Source organism: Prionailurus bengalensis, chromosome D1 (assembly GCF_016509475.1).
Source record: "Prionailurus bengalensis isolate Pbe53 chromosome D1, Fcat_Pben_1.1_paternal_pri, whole genome shotgun sequence".
NCBI lineage: Eukaryota > Metazoa > Chordata > Mammalia > Carnivora > Felidae > Prionailurus > Prionailurus bengalensis.
In genome coordinates, this window is record NC_057346.1 from 37,906,334 (window position 1) to 37,929,642 (window position 23,309).

Below are 23,309 nucleotides of genomic sequence, written 5' to 3' on the forward strand. Positions count from 1 at the left end.
CCTTGACCAGCACCGTGCCGGCCTGTCATCCCCATGCCTATCATCCCTGTCCCTTTCTTCCCCGGAGACGTTCATCCCTAGTATTCCCTTATTCCTCTCTCTCATTTCTAAAATTCCCCCTCCTCCCACGGGGTCCTCGTCCCTCCAGCCTCAGGGGACCCTCTCACCCCCGGTACGGCCACCTCCTTTCCCAAGGTCTAGAGGCCGCGCGGGGCACGCAGCGAGCGCACGCAGCGAGCGCAGCGCGTCGGGGCTGCAGTCAGAGGGGCGCCGCGGGGTCCTCCGGCTCCTCGGCGGCCCCCGGGCGCGGTGCAGTCTGGGGGAACATGGCCGCTTCCGGTCTCCCTCCCGGGCCGGCGCTGGCCTGACCGCGGCCCCTGCCCGGCGCACTCCGCCCTCCGCTCCTCCCGCCCCGCAGCGGCGGAGGTCGCTTCAGCCTTTCCCTCCCGCTGCCCCCGCCGCGCCATGGAGAAGAGCTCGAGCTGCGAGAGTCTTGGCTCCCAGCCGGCCGCAGCACGGCCGCCCAGCGTGGACTCCCTGTCCAGGTAACCAGGATGCCCACGGCCCCGCCCAGCGTCCGAGAGGGATGGAGAGGGGCCGGGGACCCGCTGGATGGTGCCCCATCTCTCGGACTGTGCTTCCGAAGGCTGCGCCGAAATTCCTTCCCTGGGACTTGGGAGCCACTTCTTCCTCCCTCTTTGGAATTTAGAAGCTGGGAAAAGGGAGGTTAAAACTCACTGCCGCCTTATCGGTGATTCTCCCTTTCGTGCAACGATCTCGTTTCATCCCTGGTTGAGGCAGCCCCAGTTCATTAGTTTCTCTTGTTTCTCATTCCATCTCGAATTATTTTTTTTGGACAGCCCTTCCCCCAGCCACCACCCCTCATTTCCTCTCCGCCTGTCTTTCTTTACTATTTTCAAAACCATCCTCCAGTCTTTCTTCCGTCTGTCCGTATGTCTTTGATTTTTGGATTCTTGCCCACCCTTTCCTCTTTTTTTCCATCACTTCACTTCCTTATCGCTTTCATGATTTTCCCTATACTCTGAGCACCCGCCACCCTTTTCGTTTTAAAAATGTAAATAAAAATGCCCACTGTACGTCTCTTTTCTAAATCTTCCAGCTGAAAGTCATTATCTAGGAATCTGACTAGTCCTTAACCCCGAGTGAATAATGAGTGGTAGTTTTCTTTCTTGGACTACCGGTTCTCCTGGTTATTTCTCTTGTACCAGATGGGATTTTTTTCTCCCTGGAATTTTGAGGAGGACTTTAGTCCTCTGCAGTTTTGCAGACAGCTGTTGTGAATATTAACTAGACATGTTTTCGATGAATTTTTTTCCTTTGGTTTTAAAACAGTGATTTAAAATTTCGGGAAGAAATAATAGAAGACCTGTGTATATTATATATCCATAACAAAATAAGGTTCTTTTCCATCGAAAAATAGTCTAATTGTTATTAGAGAGTTATTAGATACTGATCTGCTATGTGAAAACATAATTTTCATTATCTTCTGAATAAACTGAAGTTTCTCTCTTTTAATTCGTTTTGGGGTTTCACTAAATACGGGTGATACTGCTGTGTTTTCCTATTACTGTTCAGATCTCATTGGGAAATGATTAGCTGATATCATCATTATAAATTAAGATTCTCTTCCAAAAGCATTCATAGCAGCCTACCCACACCTTTTCCAGAGTTCTTAACAAACACAGTGTAATTGCTTAATTGTCTTTTTTATTAGGCTATAAGCTACTGGAGGACAAGGACCTTACTCATTTTCTTATCTCCAGCATTTAACAGAGATGCTGTGTGTCAGAGGTGCTCAACAAATTTTTTTTTGAATTTGTAGATTTAATAATTTTCCAGGAGAGAAGAATTTTTCTTTGCATTCAATTACATATATTGTACATTTGTTTCAAGTATTTTTAAAATTTTATGTTTATTATTCTGAAATTTAGAAAGCTGAGGATTTAAAATTAAAGAGAAAACAGGTTGGAAAATTATATTTTATAGGAAAGTTATAAATGACAGCTATGGTTCAGAATAGAATGTAAAGAAAACAAATGAGGCAACCAGTAATCTCACCCAAGTAAGAGGATTTAGAACCACAGGAGGCAGCATAGTCTGTTAGAATGAACAATATACTGGAAGTTAGGAACTCTTAAAAGTCCTTGGCCCAGCTAGCTCTTTGGCTTGTATCATAATCTTTCTAGTCTACATTTTCTCATCTTTCAAAATAAAAAAAATTGGTCTAGAAAAACTGTAAGGTCTCTGGGTGCTCTAAAATTCTATCATTCTTTATCTTAATGACAATGATTATTAAGATGCATTCTTATCAACTACTAATTCCCTTTACAAATACTCTTTGTTAACAGATTTTTGAAATTATACTAAGTAAATGTCTGTTATTACAAATTAACGTACCTAATTATGCCACTTAAGCACATTTATTGCCCCCCCAAAAGAAAGCCCAGTAACTTTAACGTTTATACATATATTTTAAGTTTTAATTAAAGAATTGTTTATTTTTATTTTTTTTTAAATTTTTAATTTAATTTAATTTAATTTTATTTTTTTAATGTTCATTTATTTTTGATAGAGAGAGAGACAGAGTGTGAGCAGGGGAGGAGCAGACAGAGAGGGAGACACAGAATCTGAAGCAGGCTCCAGGCTCTGAGCTTCGAGCTTCTAGCACAGAGCCTGATGCGGGGCTGGAACTCACAAACTGTGAGATCATGACCTGAGCCGAAGTTGGACACTTAACCGACTGAGCCGCCCAGGCGCCCCTTAATTAAAGAATTGTTACTGACAGATGAATATGAGAAAAGTAACTCCTTGCAAGAGTTTTGACTGGAATATGTTATCCTCATCCTCTCTGGAAAAAATATAAGTATGATCTACTTTCCATAGGAGAATGCCAGCTTTCATTCCTCTCCTCTGGAAAGTAGAAAAAAACTAACATTTATTGAGTGTGTGCTAGGTAGAATTCACCCTGCTAAATTTTTTCATATCTTTTATTTTATGAATCATTACACTTGTTTGATCAGTGTAGAATAGCTGCATTGGAGACACTTGTTAGAAAGCTTACATTTAAACTTAATCTAGGCTAACAATCAATTGTAGGTGAGTCTAATACAGAGGCAAGGTAGACAACCATGATTAGAATAGCTATGCTAAGTGGCTATCCAGTAGCTTAAATTTTTACTTTGATAGGTTATGGTAAAGCAAACCATCAATGTTTGGACTGTATTATCTCAGCCTTTTGCAGAAACGTTGCCCTTAAAGTGTAGTTTATTTTTATAGCTTCTGTTTTTTACAGTTAGGACATTTTTAATTTCATATTTTCAATTAGAGAATTGCCATGTGAATTTTTTTGTTACCTCCCATACAATAATAGTTTATATGTTCAATGTGTCTCCTATGTCTTTTCCAGACTAGACAGACTGACACAGATTTCTGCTGAGTTTGGCTCCAAGAAAAATTGTTTATGTAAAAAATGTATGCTTCCCATTTGTTTGAAAATAGAAACTATGTAACTGCATCTTTCTCTTCAATTTAGCAAAAAGATTTCCGTCAGATTTGTAACTGAAGTTGGTAATACACCCCTCTCTAATTTCTTCAAGTACTTCTACTATTAGATGAATTCAGTTTAAGTATCATGTTATATTCAAATGTGTTAATTTGTAAGTTTTTTAATGCTTTTCTGGGATATCGGGGTAATATAAATCTGAAAAATAATACACTAGTCTTTCTGGTTGCCCATTGTTTTTGTGAAAATGACACACCATTGCAGTGGGGTGACTGGCTCTTGTGGGATCTGTAGTTCACACTAAATGCATGTTGAATCTTGATATCTATATCTACCTATCTGTCTGTCTATATCTTTAGTCATCTCAGAGTTGCTATTGCAGCTCTAGGCATTGCCTTCTAGGTCATAATTGACTTGATACTTTTTGGCCAGAAAAGAGTGATTTTATTTTTCATATGATATCCGGATGGCAGTTTCCTAATCAGCTATGGTCATGTCGTCTTGCATCCTTAAAAAAAGTAGTGTTCTTTGGTGTGTCTTGCTTGGAGTTGCTCAACTTCAGTAGGCTGTTCAGTAGCTCTTGTATATTCTGCTGTTGTCCATTCTTCAATGCGTCCAGCTGATAGAGAGAGAGCTGGGAGCAAATTCACTTCAGCACACTGACAACCTGGCTGTATTCCATAATTTACTTCTTGCTGCTCTTTCTCTGATTCTTGACATAAGTATGACTTATACAGGATAGAGTTAAAACAATACTGTGGGCTAGATATGATAGCTAGGGTAGGCCTGTGCCTTAGAATTGTATAAATTATGCAGCAGGATTTGACACTATCCTGGTAGTATTCTGCCTTCTTAGTCTGGTTTTCCATTTTTTTCAGTTTGTACGCTGCTATAAAATGTACTGCTTGAGTGGGTTTCTTTGGTTATTTTTTACTATGCATAATCAAATGCTGACACATGTGATGCCAAATAGGTGCCCAGTGAACGTTTAAATAAAGAATGGTTGAATGTTCATTGCTCTTCTATATGTTGTGTCCACTCAAAGGATTAAAAAGGGTTTTCTTATGTTGAATTTGGCCTGTAAAGACACAATTTCAGGTTCAAGCTAAAGTTATTCTTAAATGAAGTCTCTTGACACACGGAGCTGATTTAATTGACTACATTATCTTTTCTTGTGCCCAGTCGTATATATCTTCACAACATTGTGTTCCTGTAGCCTACCTGCTTTTCCATCTGCTACTCTTTATCATTTTGGTTTCTTTCTGTCTAACTTGTCAGTCATTTTATTTAATGCCTATTTCTTTCATCCTTTATATACCCTCATGCTGGGCACCACTTGTTCGTCTCAGATTATTATGGTGTATAAGTTGATTTCTAGTCTATAAATTCATTAGCATTTATATTTACATATTTATATGCACATATTTACATTTAGCTTAGATAAAAATCAAAGGGTGGCACCCAGAATATACTCAAAAAATAGCCTTCAACTAATTACATTTTTAAGTTACATGTCTTCCTTTAAAATTACCATCATCTGAAAACAGCAAATCCTGGATTTCTGTTTCCATGAGTTTTGACGGTACTTATAATCTGAAAAGGGAGAAAAGTTTTTGAGATTTCTGAGACACATTTTGTTGTAAGGTCTGACCTTTAGTTTCAGCCTCAAGGTCACTTAGAGGTAATATGTTGGTAGGAAATATGCTTTAGGGTTGTTTTCCAGTAGTGGTGATGGATTTGTGTCCAATCACACATTCTTACCCACTTCCTTGTGACTCTTGGCATGTCTTCGGAGGCAGCTGACCAGGATTAGTGGTAGGAACTCACTGTGGAACTTAGTGAAACTCACAGGTTGAACTTCGAGCCTTGGCCATATAATTAGCACTTTGTGTCAGACATTAAGTGTATTGGTCACTTAAAAATTACTTATTTTGGATTTTATTTTTCCAGGACCCTAAAAGAACTTTAAAGTTTTGTCAGAGGAGATCCAATATTATTGTGAACTAATCAATAATTACTGTGTAGATTTTTCTGAAAGAGCATTTAAAAAGATTAATTACTAGTCAAAAGTATACAAGTATACTAAAGCTGAGATTGGGTCCCCTATATGTTTTCTTTCCTCTTTATGCTATCATCAGTAGTCTTCTATTAACGTAGACCATTAGTTCCCAGATCAGTAGCATTAGCATCCCTTGGGGATTTGTTGAAAATACAGATTCCTTGGTCTTACCTCAGATCTAATTGGATAAAAAACTCTAGGGGTAGAGCCTGCGGTTTGTTTTAATATGTCCTCCAGGTGATCCTAAACTAAAAGTAAGAGTTTGAGAGCCACTGCCTTAGGTCTTTTACTAATTGTTTTCTAGTAACTCCATCAGTATTTGCTGAAATAGACTAAGTTAAGGTCTGTGTTATAGCTACCATAAGCCTATTACTTGACAGCATTTTTGTACAAATATTGATTGAAGTAGTGGAAGGTAAAAGTCATCTTTTGTGAATTTATGATATCTAATTTTAGGAAATTTCTTGAGGGTTTTTTTTTTTTTTTTTCTCAGCCATGAGTAACACATCAGAAATACGTGTTTTAGGCCTTTTCTTAAAAATAGGTCTTTGGTAAGATACATTAGGGGTAACATTAAAAAAATATATTATGAAGAAGTAATTCCAGGAAACCATCACCTGAACCAGTGAAGTCTGGATTACGCCCAAGGGAAGGAAATAACCCTGATACAGATGTCCAGAAAGCAGTAAGTTTATTTTGTAAAGCTGCCAAGTTCATGCTATTGTATTCAAAATCACCAGGGCCAAAGGTTGTATGTGGTTCAGGACTTGACCAGTGGAAATTCTCTAGATTTTAGTAGAGAGTATTTTTTTCTTTTTAAGAAAATTATTTTTGAATAGGTAAAGCACTTGCCATCTTTGTCCTATTGTTTGATTTAGTTAAATCTATGGATAGGATTGAAAACTATTGAGAGGTTATAATTAAGGACAGGGAGTGATTTTATAAGCCTGCTTTCCACAGGAAATCAGGTTAAAAATGGAAATATTGGGGGAAAAAAAGGTTGGTACAAGATTATTAAAATGAACACTGGTGAAGATGCCCTCTTAATGAAAATAATAACCTCAGTTCACTTTTCTGTAATTCTATTACACAGAACTGATTGTGCTGTCCTTCTTAATGTGTTTCTGTATATGTACCAATGCTGTCATCACTATAGACTGCTAATGCATCAACTTTGTAGTTCTTCCCCTGCCCAAGTACTTAGTACTTACTGTGGCAATACTCGCTGATGACTTTTCATTCTTTCAGAGACTCTTACTGGATGTGATTATCTCTTGGGCTCTTTAAATACTTTTTAGTCTATATTAAATAAGGGCAGATGCTATGTTTTCAATATAATAAGAATTAACTTTTAAAATATGTTTCAGGGGTGCCTGGGTGGCTCAGTCTGTTAAGCGTCTGACTCTTTTATTTTTATTTTTTTTTTAATGTTTATTTATTTTTGACAGAGACAGAGCATGAGCAGGGGAGGGGCAGAGAGAGAGGGAGATGCAGAATCTGAAGCAGGCTCCAGGCTCCGAGCTGTCAGCACAGAGCCTGACGTGGGGCTCGAACTCACAGACCGCGAGATCATGACCTGAGCCAAAGTCGGATGCTCAACCGACTGAGCCACCTAGGTGCCTCGCGTCTGACTCTTGATCTTGGTTCAGGTCAGGCTCCACACTGGGCATGGGGCCTGCTTAGGATTCTCTCCCTCTCTCTCTGCCCCTTCGTTGCTTGCATGTGTGCGGGCACACACACACATACACACACTCTCTCTCTCTCTCTCAAAATAAATAAATAAACATTAAAAAATGTGTTTTAAACTATATACTTCAAAAACCCTAAATAGTGATACTTGGAAAACTCTTCTTATTTTTTTAAAGTTAGGGTTTTGATTTCACAGAGTATAAGAGAAAATCCAAACTAACTGGCTTAACAGAGATAATTTAAGTTTTTCACCCACATAAAAACCCAGGGGTAGTCAGTACAGATCCGATATAGTGGACCTGAAGTGTCAAGGGCACAGACTGGTTATTCCAGTGTTATCTCGTGAACCAAAACATTTGTTGAAGCGCTAACCTTTGCATTCATTGTAGTCACGAGAAAGGAGGAAGGGAAGAAGAAAGGTATGTTCTCTCTCTTTAAAGGATACTTTTTTGAAGTTACATGTAGTCTTTTAAGCTTCTATCCAGTTGGTCAGAACATGTTCCCATGGCCATACGTAGCCAAAAGGAAGGCTAGGATATATAGTCTCTTCTGGGAGGCCTGTGTTAAGCTAAAAATGGGAGGTTCTGTCTGTAAGAAATAGGAGAGAATTGGTATTGGAGGTAATTAGCTGCTTCTTCATATTATTTAAGTGAATCATTTTAGCAAAGAAGCCATTTTCCGGTTAAAGTCTACAATACTTCACTTCTGAGACTTGCAAAAGCAGTGACCAATGTAGAAAATGCACTGAGAGACATGATATATGGTAGCAGACTAGAAAAGAAAACTGTATCTTGGAGCACTCTCAACTCTTGAGTTTTTTTTTTTTTTTAACTTTCTGTTTTTTTGTGTATTATTTTGGGCCAGATTTTTATAATCCTAATGTGGGATTATAGTGTAAAAGGGATATGTTTAATAATCGTCAGCTTGTGAAGTGAAAGGCAAATGGAAGTCAAATGAAGAATGATCAGCTGTACTATTTCATTGTTTATTTCCTTTGAGGAGCTCAAGGAATTGCGTGGTAAAGTGGCCGTGGTGGTGAGGATGGTGGCCTACACTGCTTACTCTTGCGCAGTTCTCAGCTCATTTCCAAGCCACGTGTCCATGTGTTTTATTTCCCACCCCCAAAATACTGCATCAGGTTCTATTTAGGTATTTTCTCTCATTTCAATTCTAATGGTTTGGTATCTGTAAGGGAAATAAAGCTTGCTGTTTGGGGCCATGTTAGTTTCCGAGTGCTTTTGCCAATATTTTGTGTGTTTTTATACCTTTGACCTACAAATTTGAAAATCCACAGAAATCTGTTTATTCATTTTTGTGTGTCCTAATTTAAATATTACTATTTTAAGCATGGAATGTCAAACATAGGTGTTTAATCATTTAGGAGTGAGTAGGAGAGGGTAGAGAAGTCTCCTCTGGATTGTATTATTCCTTGGATTCAGAGGGTTTAATAGGCATGAGTAACCAATATATGCATCTCTTTTCTTAACAGAATTGCATTCACAGATGACTGCAAGTGAGCAGTTTTTCAAATAGGACTCTGTTAGCAGGTCGTGTGTTAGCAAAAGGAATAATAACTTTGGCTGATGATAGGCTCCTGGTTACCAGGAGCTTAATTTTCTTGAGCTGAGCCAGGATGCTCAGCAAGGTCAAAAATAAAATTTTATACGATACAGATGTCCTCTGGTACTGGTATTGAATAATATTCTTCCATTGCCACCAAAGGCAGTACCTAAAAATATAAGCCCCTGGGATAAGCTTTGCTTTTCAAGTGGTGGACAGTTATTCTACTAGTAAATTAATATTGTTGTTGTGATTATTAATACTAATATAAATAATAAGTATAAATAATAACATTTCTGAGTGCTAAATCCTTTAATATGCATTTTCTCATATCATCATCATAATTGGATAAAATAAACAGTGTTAACTGTTTCCATTTTACAGATGAGAAAACTGAAGATTAGGGAGAGCAGTTTGACATTTGGACCCAAGTCTTTTTAATGTTAGGGTCTTTGTAAAGAACTGATCATACCCGAAGATCTAGTGTTCAAGGTCCAGGCCAAAACCTGGTGGTTAGAGGACAGTCCCGAGGCAAGTTGATGGGTGGTAGAGTGATTGGCTGCACTACCGAGAAGGGAAAGGATAACGTGTACACAGTAATTAGTGTGTTCAGAGTGTCCATATTTGAAGACAATTTTCTCTAGCTTCGAATGTTGTTTTCTTCTGACAGAAAATTGGGTGATTTTTTTTTCTTTGCCTGATGATTAAGAGGATAGTGTCATTAGAACAATACTACATTTTGAACGTCAGATAAATTATGAAGCAGGTAGACCTGGTACCAGAACCTCCTCTTGCCATTCCCTACCCCACAGGCTTTATAGAATAATTTAGAATACTTTACTGTAGGGTTCCTTAAATATCTGAATTCCCCTAAGTTCCTTTGTGTGTTTGTTTACAGTTAATGTGTTAAGAGCCATTGACATTTGAAGATCATCAGAAGTGAAGATAAAACATCTCAAAAATTATAATGTAAGTGAATGGGAAAATGGAATTAAAAATGGACAAAAGTTAATATTGCCAACAATATTTCTGGAATCCATATACTTTTGCCCCAAATGAAATTTATGCATTTGAGTAACCAGTAACTTCAAACTTGAGTCCCAATTCCAAGTCCCAGTCCTTAAAATTCTGTGTTAGAGTAAACAGTTGCTACGTTTTAGTCACCAGTAATTTTCCATTAAAATTCTTTGGGCTTCCGCATAATGTTTTTTCCCTTTTTCTCTTTAGTAGTTTGCAGTTTGACAGTGGCTCCTGCTATATTTAAAATTATATGTGTGTACAGACTGAGGTTTTTGCTCTTCAGCTGGTGATGTATGTTCTACCCAATTTTAATCTTACTACCATTTTGTATGTTTCTTAGCCAAAAATATGACAGCTAGTCTCTTCCCTTCCTTTCTTCCTCTTTATAAATATTTATTTATCATCTACTGTGGCCTGCACATTATGCTAGATCCAGAATTCCTAAGACCTTGGTGCTTACATGAGTTATGTCATTTTTTTATACAGTTAGGGACTTTAGAGATCATGTGATGTGACTAGGACTTGTGATGACCTCAAGTGTGGCTGAGGACCACCTGCATATTTCAGTCACCTGTGTTGCTTGGTGGACATTTAACTTCCTAGCTTCCAGTGCAGACATTCTAAATCATGGGGAGTGGGCCCAAGAATCTGCACTTAAAGTGAGGACCTTCAATCCAGATACTTTCTAAAATCTATAAGTTTGTAGATGCAGGAACAGACCTAGAGAAGTTTAATAATGTACCCAAAGGTACAATATGTGCTAGAAGGCCAGAGAAGATTGGTGTCGTTTCAAGTCCTTTAAAGTCACAGAGCTAATTAGTGTTAGAAGTGTTCTGACTCCCAGTTCTAGACTTCATTAAATCATGTAGTGACTTTTGTTGGGCCAGGCAACTTCACTGTGTATATATAAAATCATAACTAATCTATCACTGGTATTGAAAAATTAACTAAATGCACATATGGGTTTTGTGTATGAAAAACATGGACTGTTTTTTCATCAGATATGTGACTGGTTCTGATTTTGAAATCATTAGATGGAAAAAGACCTTAGTAGTCCAAGTAGATCCCCCTGCCCCCACTCCGGCCATGGTACTATTCCTACTTGGCCTTTAAGTTTTATGCTTCTGAGGAGGGATTTGATTTAATTTTTGCATCATGGTAACTAGCATAGTGCTTTGCAGATAGTAGGTGCTTGCTAAACTATAGTATGAACAGTTTACTGTTAAAACTTTGTCCCGCCCCCCCTTTGGATTCTGTTATATACTATTAGGAGTGGTTTTATTTTCTTGATATTTTATTCTGTTATTTTGTATTTTGGTGGGGTGGGGGGAGAAAAACGGAGGAAGAGAGAGAGAGAGAGAGAGAGAGAGAGAGAGAGAAGATCTTAAGTGGACTTTCTTGCTCAGCGTGGAGCCCAGTGTGGGGCTCGATCCCTCAACCCTGAGGTCATGACCTGAGCCAAAATCAAGAGTCACTGACTGAGCCACCCATGCGCCCCATGAATTTGATATTTTATATACCAAGCCAGAGACCTTAAACAATTGGTTATTTTATATTTTTAGTATTGAATTATTATAGCTGATAGTCACAGTATCTCTGGGGATTGAAATAGTCTAAATTATTTTCTGAATTATAGAAGTTTGACTTAGTTTTAGTATTGTGTATATTTTGTATTGCGTATGGTATACTGATAGTTACTGAATTATAATCTTACATTAGGAAATATAGTTTTCCAATTTTTGGGAAACATTCTGTAATTCTCAAATTTGTTAGTAAATTTAACTATAAAATGCCATTTTCTAATTTTCTGAATATTTTGGAACATGTTTTAATTGTAAGATATAAGAAAAGCAATATTTAAAAATAACTTTTTCATTTCTAATAAGTTTAAGTAATGTAAATTTTCTTTCCATTGAATTTTTTTGCTCTGTTTTAACCACAGACCCCAATAAACACGATATAGCTGTAAAAGAGAACTTTATCCACTATGTAATCTAACTTTTTCATTTTTTTATGCTAGGACACTAAAGCTAAGGGATTTGCCTAAGAGTGGAAATTTTATGAATGTTGCCATATATTTGTGAACAGACAGAATAATATTTATGGTATTTCTATGATGACATGTGTGAAAAGCTTTTAAAAAAGTGTCACACAAGTAGAATGTATTATGATTACTGCTATGATGATAATATGTCTGCTAAGTTCCCTCATGACTTGATTGAAAATTTTCACTATTGTTTAATTTAAAGTCAGAAAAAGAAACTGGTCAGATTTTACTGAATTTCCTTTTACTTTGCAGGTTCCCTAAATTTCTCTTTCACTGTGTGTAATCTAATCCAGATTGTCACTTTATAAAATTACACAAAATACTCAGGATGATATTTATTGGGAGAGTTCTGTCGGCCATTTTCCATGGGAAACTGATGAATGTCCACTTTTATCCCTCAGTGTAATCAAAGTAGCTAATAGTAATAATAACACATTTTGGTGTAGTTTTTGTGGTTACAAAGCTCTTTGACCTACACCATCTCCATTGTTTCTCATAACAGCCTTGTGAGGTAGATCTTTGATAGATGAGTTACTGAAGCTCAGAGAAGTGATGTGATTGTCACAGTCTCCTGTGCATAAGAGATGGAGTTAGAACTTAAACTTTGACTCCAAATGCCATTCTGTTTCCACTTCCCAGCATAAATCTTAACACGGAACCCCTGAAGTTTCATGGGGTATACATCTTGCTATTTAAAAGAAATTCTGAGTATTGGAAAATTGATGACAGTTTCATCTTGTCCAGCCAACCTGATTATTCAGTGCATACTTCTCTTTAAAAGTCTGACTCATGTTGCTACTTTTAAAATACTTAATAAGAGTTGCAGGTATCTTTTGGATCAAAGACTCATTCTCAGCATGGCTACCAGTGTGTGCTGCTTAAAATTATTTGAGTGTTTAAATGTTTTTTTTAATACTTTTTTTTAAACGTTTATTTACTATTGAGAGACACAGAGCATGAGCAGGGGAGGGGTAGAGAGAGGGGGAGACACAGAATCTGAAGCAGGCTCCAGGCTTTGAGCTGTCAGCACAGAGCCCGACACAGGGCTCAAACTCACAAACCACGAGATCATGACCTGAGCCAAAGTTGGTCGCCTAACCAACTGAGCCACCCAGGCGCCCCTAAAATTATTTGAGTGTTTAAATGTTTGAAACAGTAGTATGTTGAACTATACAAGCTCAAAAAATAAACTGTGACATGATACAACACAGTGTACTGAAATGTCTTGATTCCTTCTTAGTCCTTGGCTCTTTAGTTCTACTTCTTGACTGTGACTCTGGATGGGTCACTTAATTTCTGTGAGCCTGATTCCCTTATCTGGAGAAAGGGTAAAATGATATCTGCTGTCCTACCTTTTATAGGGCTGCTTTGAGGCCTAAATATGAGGATTGATGATGCTGACAGTAATAAGAAAAAATCAGCTAACTGCTTGCTGTGTAATGCATATCATGTGGTAGGCACAGTTTTAAGTATAGTTGTTTAAGCATCTGACTCTTGATCTCAGCTCAGGTCTTGATCTCAGGGTCTTGAGTTCAAGCCCCGTGTTGGGCTCCACACTGGGCATGGAGCCTACTTAAAAAAAAAGTATTTTATATATGTTCATTTAGTTCTCATAACAGTCCTGCAAGGTATAAGAATTGTTACTATTGCCACTTTGTAGATGCAAAATCTGAGGCACAGAGAGGTGAAGTAACTTCCTCAGGGTCATACAGGGTGACTGAACCAGAATTTAGTACCAGGCAGTGTAGCCCTAGAGTTGGTAGTATGTGTGGAAGATAGTGTGCTTTGACCCTTGTAAAGGGCTGTGCTAATGTTAAACATTAATACTTTAAAAAATTGTTTAAAAAGAGAGATGTGTTCCTCATCCTTGTTATACAGATAGAGAAAAAAGACAAAAACAAGCAAGAAAAAAGTCTTTATGATTTATGATTTTTAACAATTAACTGAGCTCACAAATTTGGAAGAATATTAGAAATTATGGAGAGAGAAATTACTGAATGAGGCTAATACATTTGGTTTTTAATTTAACCTTTCCAGGCTAGAATGAGAAAGAGACATTGAGTGCTTTCCTTTTCCTACTGAATGTTTTAACTTAATGACTGGAAAACAAAGTGAAATACCTGTGTTATTTTCTGGGATTTTGACGTTTGTGCAGAAAAGTTTTATCTCATTACACTGCCAGGGAGTGACTAGTTAATAGTAATAATTAGTTTTGCTTTGTCTAGGATTACAAAAAAAAAAGGCAAACCTTTAGATAGTCTGAAGAATAAATATGTGACTTTATGGTTTTAATGCTGAATTCAGATTTGCATGATGGGATGAGAAAATCGTATGTGAGGTCATTTGTGAAGGAATGAATTCCCTATATGTTTTTCTGTTTGTCCAGCTCAAAGTGTTTTTGAGAAAGCATTTATTGCATAATAGGTCAACTGCCTTTTTTTTAGTGTTTCTGACCTTGTATTTCAATTTGGGACGGACGTATTTGTTTCTAAAAGGAAATGCAGTTTCAGAGTCGTGCACTTTGAGTTCTAATGATGTGACCAATTTTCAGTTTAGTATGACATTTTCTCAGCTACACTTAACTATAAATAACTTCCCCTTTAGGCTACTTATGAATCCGTATAAGTTTTAATTTTAGCTCTTGTCTTCAGAGTTTGAGTCAGATTTAGAAGTTCTGAGAAATTCTTTTAAGGGGCTGCTGAGGGTTTTGGGATTGGCACTGGGACTCAAGGTGCCTCTTACTCCATTTTTACCCCATTCTCTGGACACACGCTAGTATTGGCTAGAATATTTTGGTTTTTACTTGTCCATTTATTTATATTTCCAGATAAGTGCTTTGAAGAAACACTACTCTGCAGAAAAAAAAAGTATGTAAGGCATTTCCTTTATAGCCTGATTTTTCACACTTGCTGGTGCATAATATGTCCTGACTTTTGGGAAATATAGTTGACAGACCTGAAAACAAAATAATGAAATTAAAATGTCCCCAAGGTCACGTGTACCTTAGAACCTTGGGATTTTCCAGACAGAGTGCCAACATGCGCCAGCTGTCCCAGAGCTCAAATCCCCTTTGTTTCTCGGAAGAATACAAAATGTATTCTCTCATCTGTGTCCATCAGATGCCATGATGAGAAGATCATTTATGCTGTATCTTTTTATACTATAGATTAGTTAAGAAATTTAGGGTTCTGGTGTAACATTTCAAAAAATAATTATAAGCTATAAATTAATTTGGTTTTGGTAGTTGTTTTTCTATTTTGGGGATCCTGCAAATATTCTGACAATAAGTCTTTTGTGTGCCAATGTTTTAGACACACTGCAGGCTTTTTATTATTTTTTTTTAATAAAATTTTGAACAGAATGACTGATAGAACATGAACAGTGCTTATGACACTATGGTCCATTGTGTAAGCGCTGAAAGCAAATTTGCATTCCTCGAAAAGCTTGTTCACAGGCAGAATATAGAACACATTCTTTAATGTTCTTGGGCAAACATGTTATGCGTGTGCTCAGGACATTAGTTTCAAGAGAATACTTTTTAAAAAGGACCTTTTCTTTCCATGGACTACTGAAGAAAAGTTAAATTGGCAGTAGGAGGGAGTGAAGCGATTTAAATAAGGCAAGTGGTTTAGATTTTATTGTAATGACTATGGTCAGTAGTACCTGGAAGTAAAAGACATACAACCTCTCCCAGATCCTCTGGAGGCGTTTGTTTACTAGGATACACGAAAAGATAGGTGAGTTGTTTTCAGGCTGGTTTGAATGAAGGGTATATATCATGCTGCTATGTTTATCTGTACCTTTAATTTTCAGACATACTTTTTTACATTCGGTAGAAATGTTTTTATTGGATTTTGAAATATTAGATCAGGAGAAATAAGAGTACTATAAATATACTTATGGCGTCTGTTAGTGCTTGGGTTTTATATTTCTGTTCACTATTGCGAAATACCTCCAAGTGTACTATGAATGACAATAAAGTAATGATAATTCCATTAATAGTCCAGCAAACCAGTCAAGCCAGAGAGGTTCAATACTTTGCTAATGGTTACACTGAAAGATTCAGGTGACGGAATTGGTTTTGTGAGTGAAGCTTTGGGCAGTCTTCTGTTTGACTGTGTCAGAAGTTACGTAAGATGTGTGTGTATGTGTATGGGTGTGTAATATATGTATAAATATATAACATAGAAAAATATAAATATATTATTTATAGATAAATAAAAAACAAAAAACATAAATATAGTATATATTTATACATATATAAAAAACAACTTCATCCTGATATTTGTTCTTTGTTTTAAGTGATTCATCAAACTCTTTTTAAGTTTAAAAGTTAGTACATGCAGTTATCTTAATCAAATGAGGACATTTTACAGTATAGACCTAAGTGTAAAGTACTTTTGCGGCCAAATGCTTTGCTTCATTTTAATTTAATTAATCGATTCCTTCTTAAAAGGAGACCCTTATTTCTGATCTCATTCTGTTTTCCCTTCTGAAGAAGATACTCTTATATTTCCACAGGGCTATTTGTTGAATATTTTCTATCACTGCCCGTTATTTAGCACTAATAACTTTCAATAGGCCATGTTTTTGATCCTTATTATAGTCTTACACGGTATTGTTAACTTATAAAGAACAAACAGAGACAGATGTAAGTAACTTGCCTGAATTGTTATTTGCTAAGTGGTGAAATCAAGTCTCTGTGACCCTAAAGCTTATGTTTTCAGCCACTAAGCACTTCTACATCTTGTTCTGTGCTTTGTGTTCTCTTCTGTTTCAGTTGTGTCCTGTATACTCCTTCATTGCTATACAGTACTATTATGAGACACTTTCATATCTGGCACCTTCATTAGGTTGTAAGTCCCTTGAAGAAAATGAATCTATTTTCAACTTTATCCCTAGTATATAATCCATTGCTGATGTTAGTAAATGTCTGTGGAAGAGATAGATGGGAGGGCATGATAAGGGAGATTCAGGAAGTTCCTTCTCCCCAAGTGGAGGGGAAGCATGGGAAGAGCAGGAGGGCAGGTAGCTAAGAGGCCTTTAGCTAGAGGTAGGCTTTCTTAGTTTCTATCCTTCCAAGTTGCTGAACGGTACTTTGAGGCATGGGAATATTCAGAGGTGATAGGTGAACCCTGCTCTCTGGAGGCAGATTTCTCTGCCTTTGCAGCATTAACAGTGATGCTTGTAAGCCTAGTAGTATTGAGGCAAGAAGTACTTCTGTAGTTGGTACCCCAATTTATTTGTTGGAACATAATTTTCTTAATTTGCAACTTTTTAGCTTGATTAATTCTCAGGAATGATTATAATTAAAAAAAATCTCCTAACTGAAACAAAAACAAATAGAAAAATGGAGAGGACTTTATCTTATTTAATGGTACGCTTTTAAAAAGCACACATGGGGCGCCTGGGTGGCGCAGTCGGTTAAGCGTCTGACTTCAGCCAGGTCACGATCTCGCGGTCCGTGAGTTCGAGCCCCGTGTCAGGCTCTGGACCCTGTTTCCGATTCTGTGTCTCCCTCTCTCTCTGCCTCTCCCCCGTTCATGCTCTGTCTCTCTCTGTCCCAAAAATAAATAAACGTTGAAAAAAAAAATTAAAAAAAAAAAAAAAGCACACAGAGAGTAATTCCTGTCCCCCTACCAATAATTAGTTTGTATAACTGCTCGCCTAAATGCTATACTTTGAAATGGCAGAACTTTTGATACCAAAAGGGTGGAGCATTGTTCATAGGAGTAGTGTAGCAAAGGAAAAAGACATTCTGTTATAACAACAGCAGACCAGTAAATGTGTGGGAATGACTAAGAGTCAGATGATGGGATTTCTGTTTTGATCTTGTGGTGGAAGGAAAACTGTGTCACTCTGGCTAAGATAGTGGCAGAACTATTAAAAAACAGTTTGACTACAGCTGTTCTCTATTGTGCCTCCCTTACTGTAGACCTAAGTTCTGTTCTTCCATGGGTATGTGTATTATTTTGTGGAACTAGAAGTTAACATTTAAATAAGATCAACTTGCTTCTTTTTAATTAGGAATAAAGAGAATAATATAGCTTAGGGTGGGGTGAGGAGTGGGTTAAAGAGCAGGGAATTCTGAGGAGAGGGACTTCCCATTTATAGAGCCCATGGCCCTGCAAATTTGGATAAATGCATTTGTGAATGTAAATTGCTTGCACGTTCATATAATCTTTACTCTTCCTAAGAGTTGAGAATGAATCAGAATTTAATACATTAGACTATAATTATAGATTTTTTTTTAAGTTTATTTATTTTGAGTGAGAGAGAGAGAGAGAATGTGTGTGTGCGCACACAAGTGCTTGTACTTGTGTGAGTGGGGGAGGGACAGAGAGAGAGAGGGAGAGAGAATCCTAAGTGGCTCCACAGTCAGCGCAGAGCCCAATGTGGGGCTCCAACTCACAAACCATGAGATCATGACCTGAGCCGAAATCAAGAGTCGGACACTCAACTGACTGAGCCACCCATGTACCCCTAAAGAGTTCTGATTTTTATTTGGGAAATTTTCTTGGATTAAGCATTTACTGAGTTTGTGCATTTTACTAAAGTAGAACACATACACTGGCTTGAAAACATTAGCAAAGAACCAGTAAGAAACAGCTGTGAATTAAGGGTGAATGTGCTGAAGGGGACATATATCCAGGAGGAATGCTGTTAATCTGGAAAGTCGTCCTGGAAAGATGCCTTGTTTCTTAGACAGCCCCATATATATTTGTTTTTTGCTTTAAACTTAAATCTTAAACATTTTAACAGTGACTTCATTTTCTACATTTTAGCATGTTATCAGTTGCAGGACATTCCTGCCCTCTGTCTTTTTTTTTTTTTTTTTTTTTTTTTTTTTTTAGCAGTAGGATTTACCTATAAAAGAATCTTACAATTCAGGGGTGCCTGGGTGGCTCAGTTGGTTAGCTGTCCTACTCTTGATCTTGGTTCAGGTGTTGATCTTGGGATCATGAATTCAAGCCCTGTGCCGGGCCATGCAGGGTGTGAAGCCTACTTAAAAAAAATTTTTTTTTCAAAAAGAATCTTAAAATTCAGATAGCATTTTCAGTTATTTTTTTAATAACTATTCAGTGAGATAACGAGCAAGTATTTTTTATCTCTACTCATAATATGAAGTTGAGGCTCTAAAGCCTAACCGACTTTCCATAATTTATGAGACCTATTTCTCTTCTTGTAGTTTAAACTCACATGTCTGGTTGGAGTGGGAGAGTAGCTTATCTATGTGTTAGCATTTGCCAAAGCATCCCTTGCTTTATATTGTGAAGATGCTTTTTAGTATGGTAACGTAATCGACTATAAAACACTTAACTATAGATCTCCTTTTTTGGTTGTGAAATTGTACATGGCAGTTGTGGTGAAAACAGAAAGGATCTGTGTTTCCAACAATGATTTAATAATTGGAACAGGTTGCTACAAGGGAAATATAAAATTTTCTTCTGTAGAGGTTATTTTTGTTTGCTCATCTTGTTTTAAATGAATTGTATTAAGTTTCCTCAGGAGAGACTATTTGATTGTTGACAGTTTAGTTCCTTGGTTCTTTAAAAAAAATTTTTTTTTAATTGTTTATTTTTGAGAGAGAGAAAGGGAGAGAGAGCAAGGAGGGGAGAGACAGAGAGGGAGACACAGAATCTGAGGCAGGCTCCAGGCTCTGAGCTGTCAACACAGAGCCCAACGCGGGGCTCGAACTCATGAACTACGAGATCATGACCTGAGCCGAAGTTGGATGCTTCACCAACTGAGCCACCCAGGCACCCCAGTTCCTTCGTTCTTTATGGACCAAATTATTAGAGTCTCATTTGTTTGGCTCCGTCAGTCCTGTGTTTAACCTTATTCTGATAAACTAGGGTTCTCTGATGGCAGTGGGAGGTGTCCTATTCCAGGCTCCATTAGGTAGAAATAGTTTAAATTGTTTTGGTGTTTCTGTTTGTCAAGTAATGTGCTAAACTCTTTGCACACATGATTTTATTTAATCTTTATAGGTAGGTGAAGTCTTCCTCGCAGTCAGTAATTATTAACTAAGTAAAGGAGATATAAAATAAATAAGTAAAACAAAAACTATGTCAGATGATAATAAGCACTCTAGGAAAAATGAAGCAGGGAAGGGAGTAGAGAATGAGTGGGTGGGTTTAGAGTAGTTTGCAATTTTAAATACAGTGGTCAGGGAAGATCTTACTAAGAAGGCAATATTTGAGCAAAGAAGCTGAAGGAAAAAATGGGAAATATGGGAGAATAAAGTTAGAGATAAGTGAAGGAATAAAGGTCTTCAAATAGGAAGTTGCCTAGTGTGTTTGAGGAACAGAAAGGAGTCAGTTATAGGCCAAGGGAGCAAAAGGAAGAATGGTAGATCAGGGAGGTTAGGATGGGAATGGATTGTCAAAGGCCTCATAGGCCATTTTGGAGACTTGGGCTTTTATTCTGAGTGAGATGGGAAGATAGTGGAAGGTTTTTTTGCAGAGGAATGACAATATCTGATGTTTCAAAAAGTCTCACTCTAGCTCCTGTTTTAAGAGCAGACTGGGCGGGGAGATGCGAGAGTGATCTGGCTGCAACATCTGTCACCCCATTGATTTCTGGGGTTGACTTGGCCGATCTGGCTGCCTAGTCAGGTGTCTTCCTCCTCCCTCACTGGTCCATGTGCATCTGTCCCAAAGCTGTTTTCTTAGTTGAAGAGGACACCCTTCCCTGATAGAGGAGGAGCATTCTTCTTAGGTCAAGGGTATCCGAGTAGCTGCGCTCCCCCACTAGAACCTCTAAACAGCTCTCAGCGTCCGTTTGTAGGAGAACTTAGGGTAGTCGAATTTCCAGGACTCCAGATACCCCCAGATGAGGTGCTGCATGAGACAGTTTGCCTTTCTTAAAAACAAAAACAAAAAACAGACTGGGATGCAGAAGCAAGGACACTGGTTTATCAGCAGTTAGAAGCATCCAGAGGAGAGAGATGTAGAAGAGGTAGAAGTGATGGATATGGGTACTGGACACGTTTTGAAGGTGCAGCCAACAGAATTTCCTGAGTGTTTGAACATGTAGTTTAATGGAAGTCTCAAAGATGACTCCAGGGTTTTTGGCCCAAGAAAGTATAGAAGGCTGGATTACCATTTACTAAGATATTAGAGCTGGTTTCAGGAAGAAGGGTAGGGGCTAGGTTTGGGGCATCTTAGGTATCCACCTGAAGGTGTTAAATAACTAGGTTATTGGAATCTGGAATTCAAGAGAGAAATCTGGGATAGCACTAAAAATTTGGGTTCATCAACTCATTGCTGTTAAAGCTGTGAGACTGGGTGAGATTATTAAGGAGGGGAGGTGTTGTCAAGGACTAAGAGTTCAGGGGTACTCCAATGTTAAGAGGTTAAGGTGAGAAGGAAACATTATAGGAGATCAGTGAGAAAGAGTAGCTAGTAGCTAGTAGGGTAGCCATGAGTTTTGGAAGCTGAGTGTTGAAAGTATTTCAAGGAGGAAAGACCAGTTATCTCAACTGCTACTGATAGATGAGTACTAAGTATTGACAACTGAGTTTAATGGAGTGGATGTTGTTGATGACCTTGACAAAAGCATTTTGGCTGGCCTGATGGAAGTGGGTTCTGAGAGAATGAGAGGTGAGGGATTGGAGGCAGTGAGTATAGACATCTTCTTCAAGGAGTTTGGCTGGAAAGAAGCTTAGAGGAATCAAGTGGTATCTGGAGAGGTTGACAGAACCTCTGTGGTCACAGTGCAGAGCCCGACGTGGGGCTCGAACTCACAAATAGTGAGATCATGACCTGAGTCAAAATCAAGGGTTGGATGCTTAACCCATTGAAACCCAGGTGCCCTGAATGCTTGGGGTTTTTAAACACAGACAGGAAGAATAGTCTGAAAGTGGCAGTGAGGAACAGGGCCCAATTTGCAGGGCCAGTGGTGGGAGAGGGGTATAGGAGAGAAAATGAAGACTTAATTTTCTATTTGAAAGAGCTATGGGGAGAGCAGTGTTCTTGGGAAAACGAGGCTTCAGTTAAGAGTAAAAGGTGAAGAGACCATTTAAGAGAGAGAGTAGAAGAAAAATTGCTGATGTTTGACCTTGAAAATCCAAAGTACAGGATTTAGGGGTGAATGGAAGATGAGATCAGAAGAGAGATTTGCGGTCTGGCCGTTCTGACTTCTTGTGGGAACTGTCGAAAACAGAGATGAAGGATATGATGAAGTTAGTCCTTACAGTTTTTAAGATGGGGATGTGGTGAGACTGAGTATTGAAGGGGGTGGGAAAGGTAAGGTCCTGCATGGACCACCCACAGTTCTGGTTGTTTCCTCTTCACTTTGCTGATAGTGGGGGTAAGGCCAAGGGAGAGATGGAAGGACAGTCTTACTCCTCTAGAGCATTTGGATTTCTGATGCCCTTTCTTAACTCCTGCAGATGGAGGCTAGTTGCTGGGGGAGAGTGGGTGGTGTCACTTGGAACCCAAGGAGCTGAATTAATGACCAATTTGTATCTCTGTTTTGCATATAAAGAAACTAAGACTTAGAGAGCATCCTGCCCAAGGCCACATGGCCACTGGGTAGGAAATGACGCACTCTTACACAGTAAAATAGATGACGGGTCAAGGAGCGGTAACATTCTGTGCGATAACACCACATTGTCATTGGAGCCTTATCTTCATTTACTTTCAGATCCTGCAATATCACTTGGCTTTATACTGGATTCTAAATGAGGGATCTAATTAACAGTCTAGTCTTCTCATATAGAATGTGTTCCCTGTGTTTGTTGTCCAAAAACTTAAAGCAATTATGGGAAACAGGCCGAAAGGTACTGTTTTGGGGTAGTCTTTTTTTTTTTTTTTTCAACGTTTTTTATTTATTTTTGGGACAGAGAGAGACAGAGCATGAACAGGGGAGGGGCAGAGAGAGAGGGAGACACAGAATCGGAAACAGGCTCCAGGCTCCGAGCCATCAGCCCAGAGCCTGACGCGGGGCTCGAACTCACGGGCCGTGAGATCGTGACCTGGCTGAAGTCGGACGCTTAACCGACTGCGCCACCCAGGCGCCCCAAGGGTAGTCTTATTCTTAACCTGCTTCTAAATCCAATTCAGCTTTATCTTCCCCAGGAAGTATTCTTTGATTGTTCTTTTTTTTTTTTTTTTTTTTCATTCAAGATCTCATTGCCTATTATTATTTTTTTTTAATGTTTATTTTTGAGAGAGAGCGCGCGCAAGCGAGTTGGGGAGGGGCAGAGAGAGAGGGAGACACAGAATCTGAGGCAGGCTCTGGGCTCTGAGCTGTCAGCAGAGAGCCCCCATGTGGGCTTGAACCCACAGACCGTGAAATCATGACCTGAGCTGAAGTCGGATGCTCAACCAGCTGAGCCACCCAGGCACCCCAGTTCTTTGTTCTTAACTGACCTTCGTCCTTATACAGTGAGCTTATGTAGAAGA

General features: G+C 38.4%; 1 protein-coding gene across 3 annotated transcripts in view; it reads left to right on the forward strand.

The window, feature by feature from the left end:
• The first annotated feature begins 233 nt into the window (after positions 1–233).
• MTMR2 (myotubularin related protein 2) overlaps positions 234–23,309 on the forward strand; it is a 117,403-nt gene continuing 94,327 nt past the window's right edge. Inside the window, exons 1-2 of one of the 3 annotated variants that reach the window (XM_043579891.1) lie at positions 510–545; positions 9,730–9,800. Coding sequence is in view for 1 of the 3 variants with exons in the window: in XM_043579890.1 (XP_043435825.1) it covers positions 466–545 (80 nt within the window). In the remaining 2 variants the exon portion in view is untranslated. Of the gene's footprint in view, positions 546–9,729; positions 9,801–15,341; positions 15,636–23,309 lie in introns of those variants that run through there. The other 2 variants (XM_043579890.1, XM_043579893.1) reach the window with 2 other exon arrangements.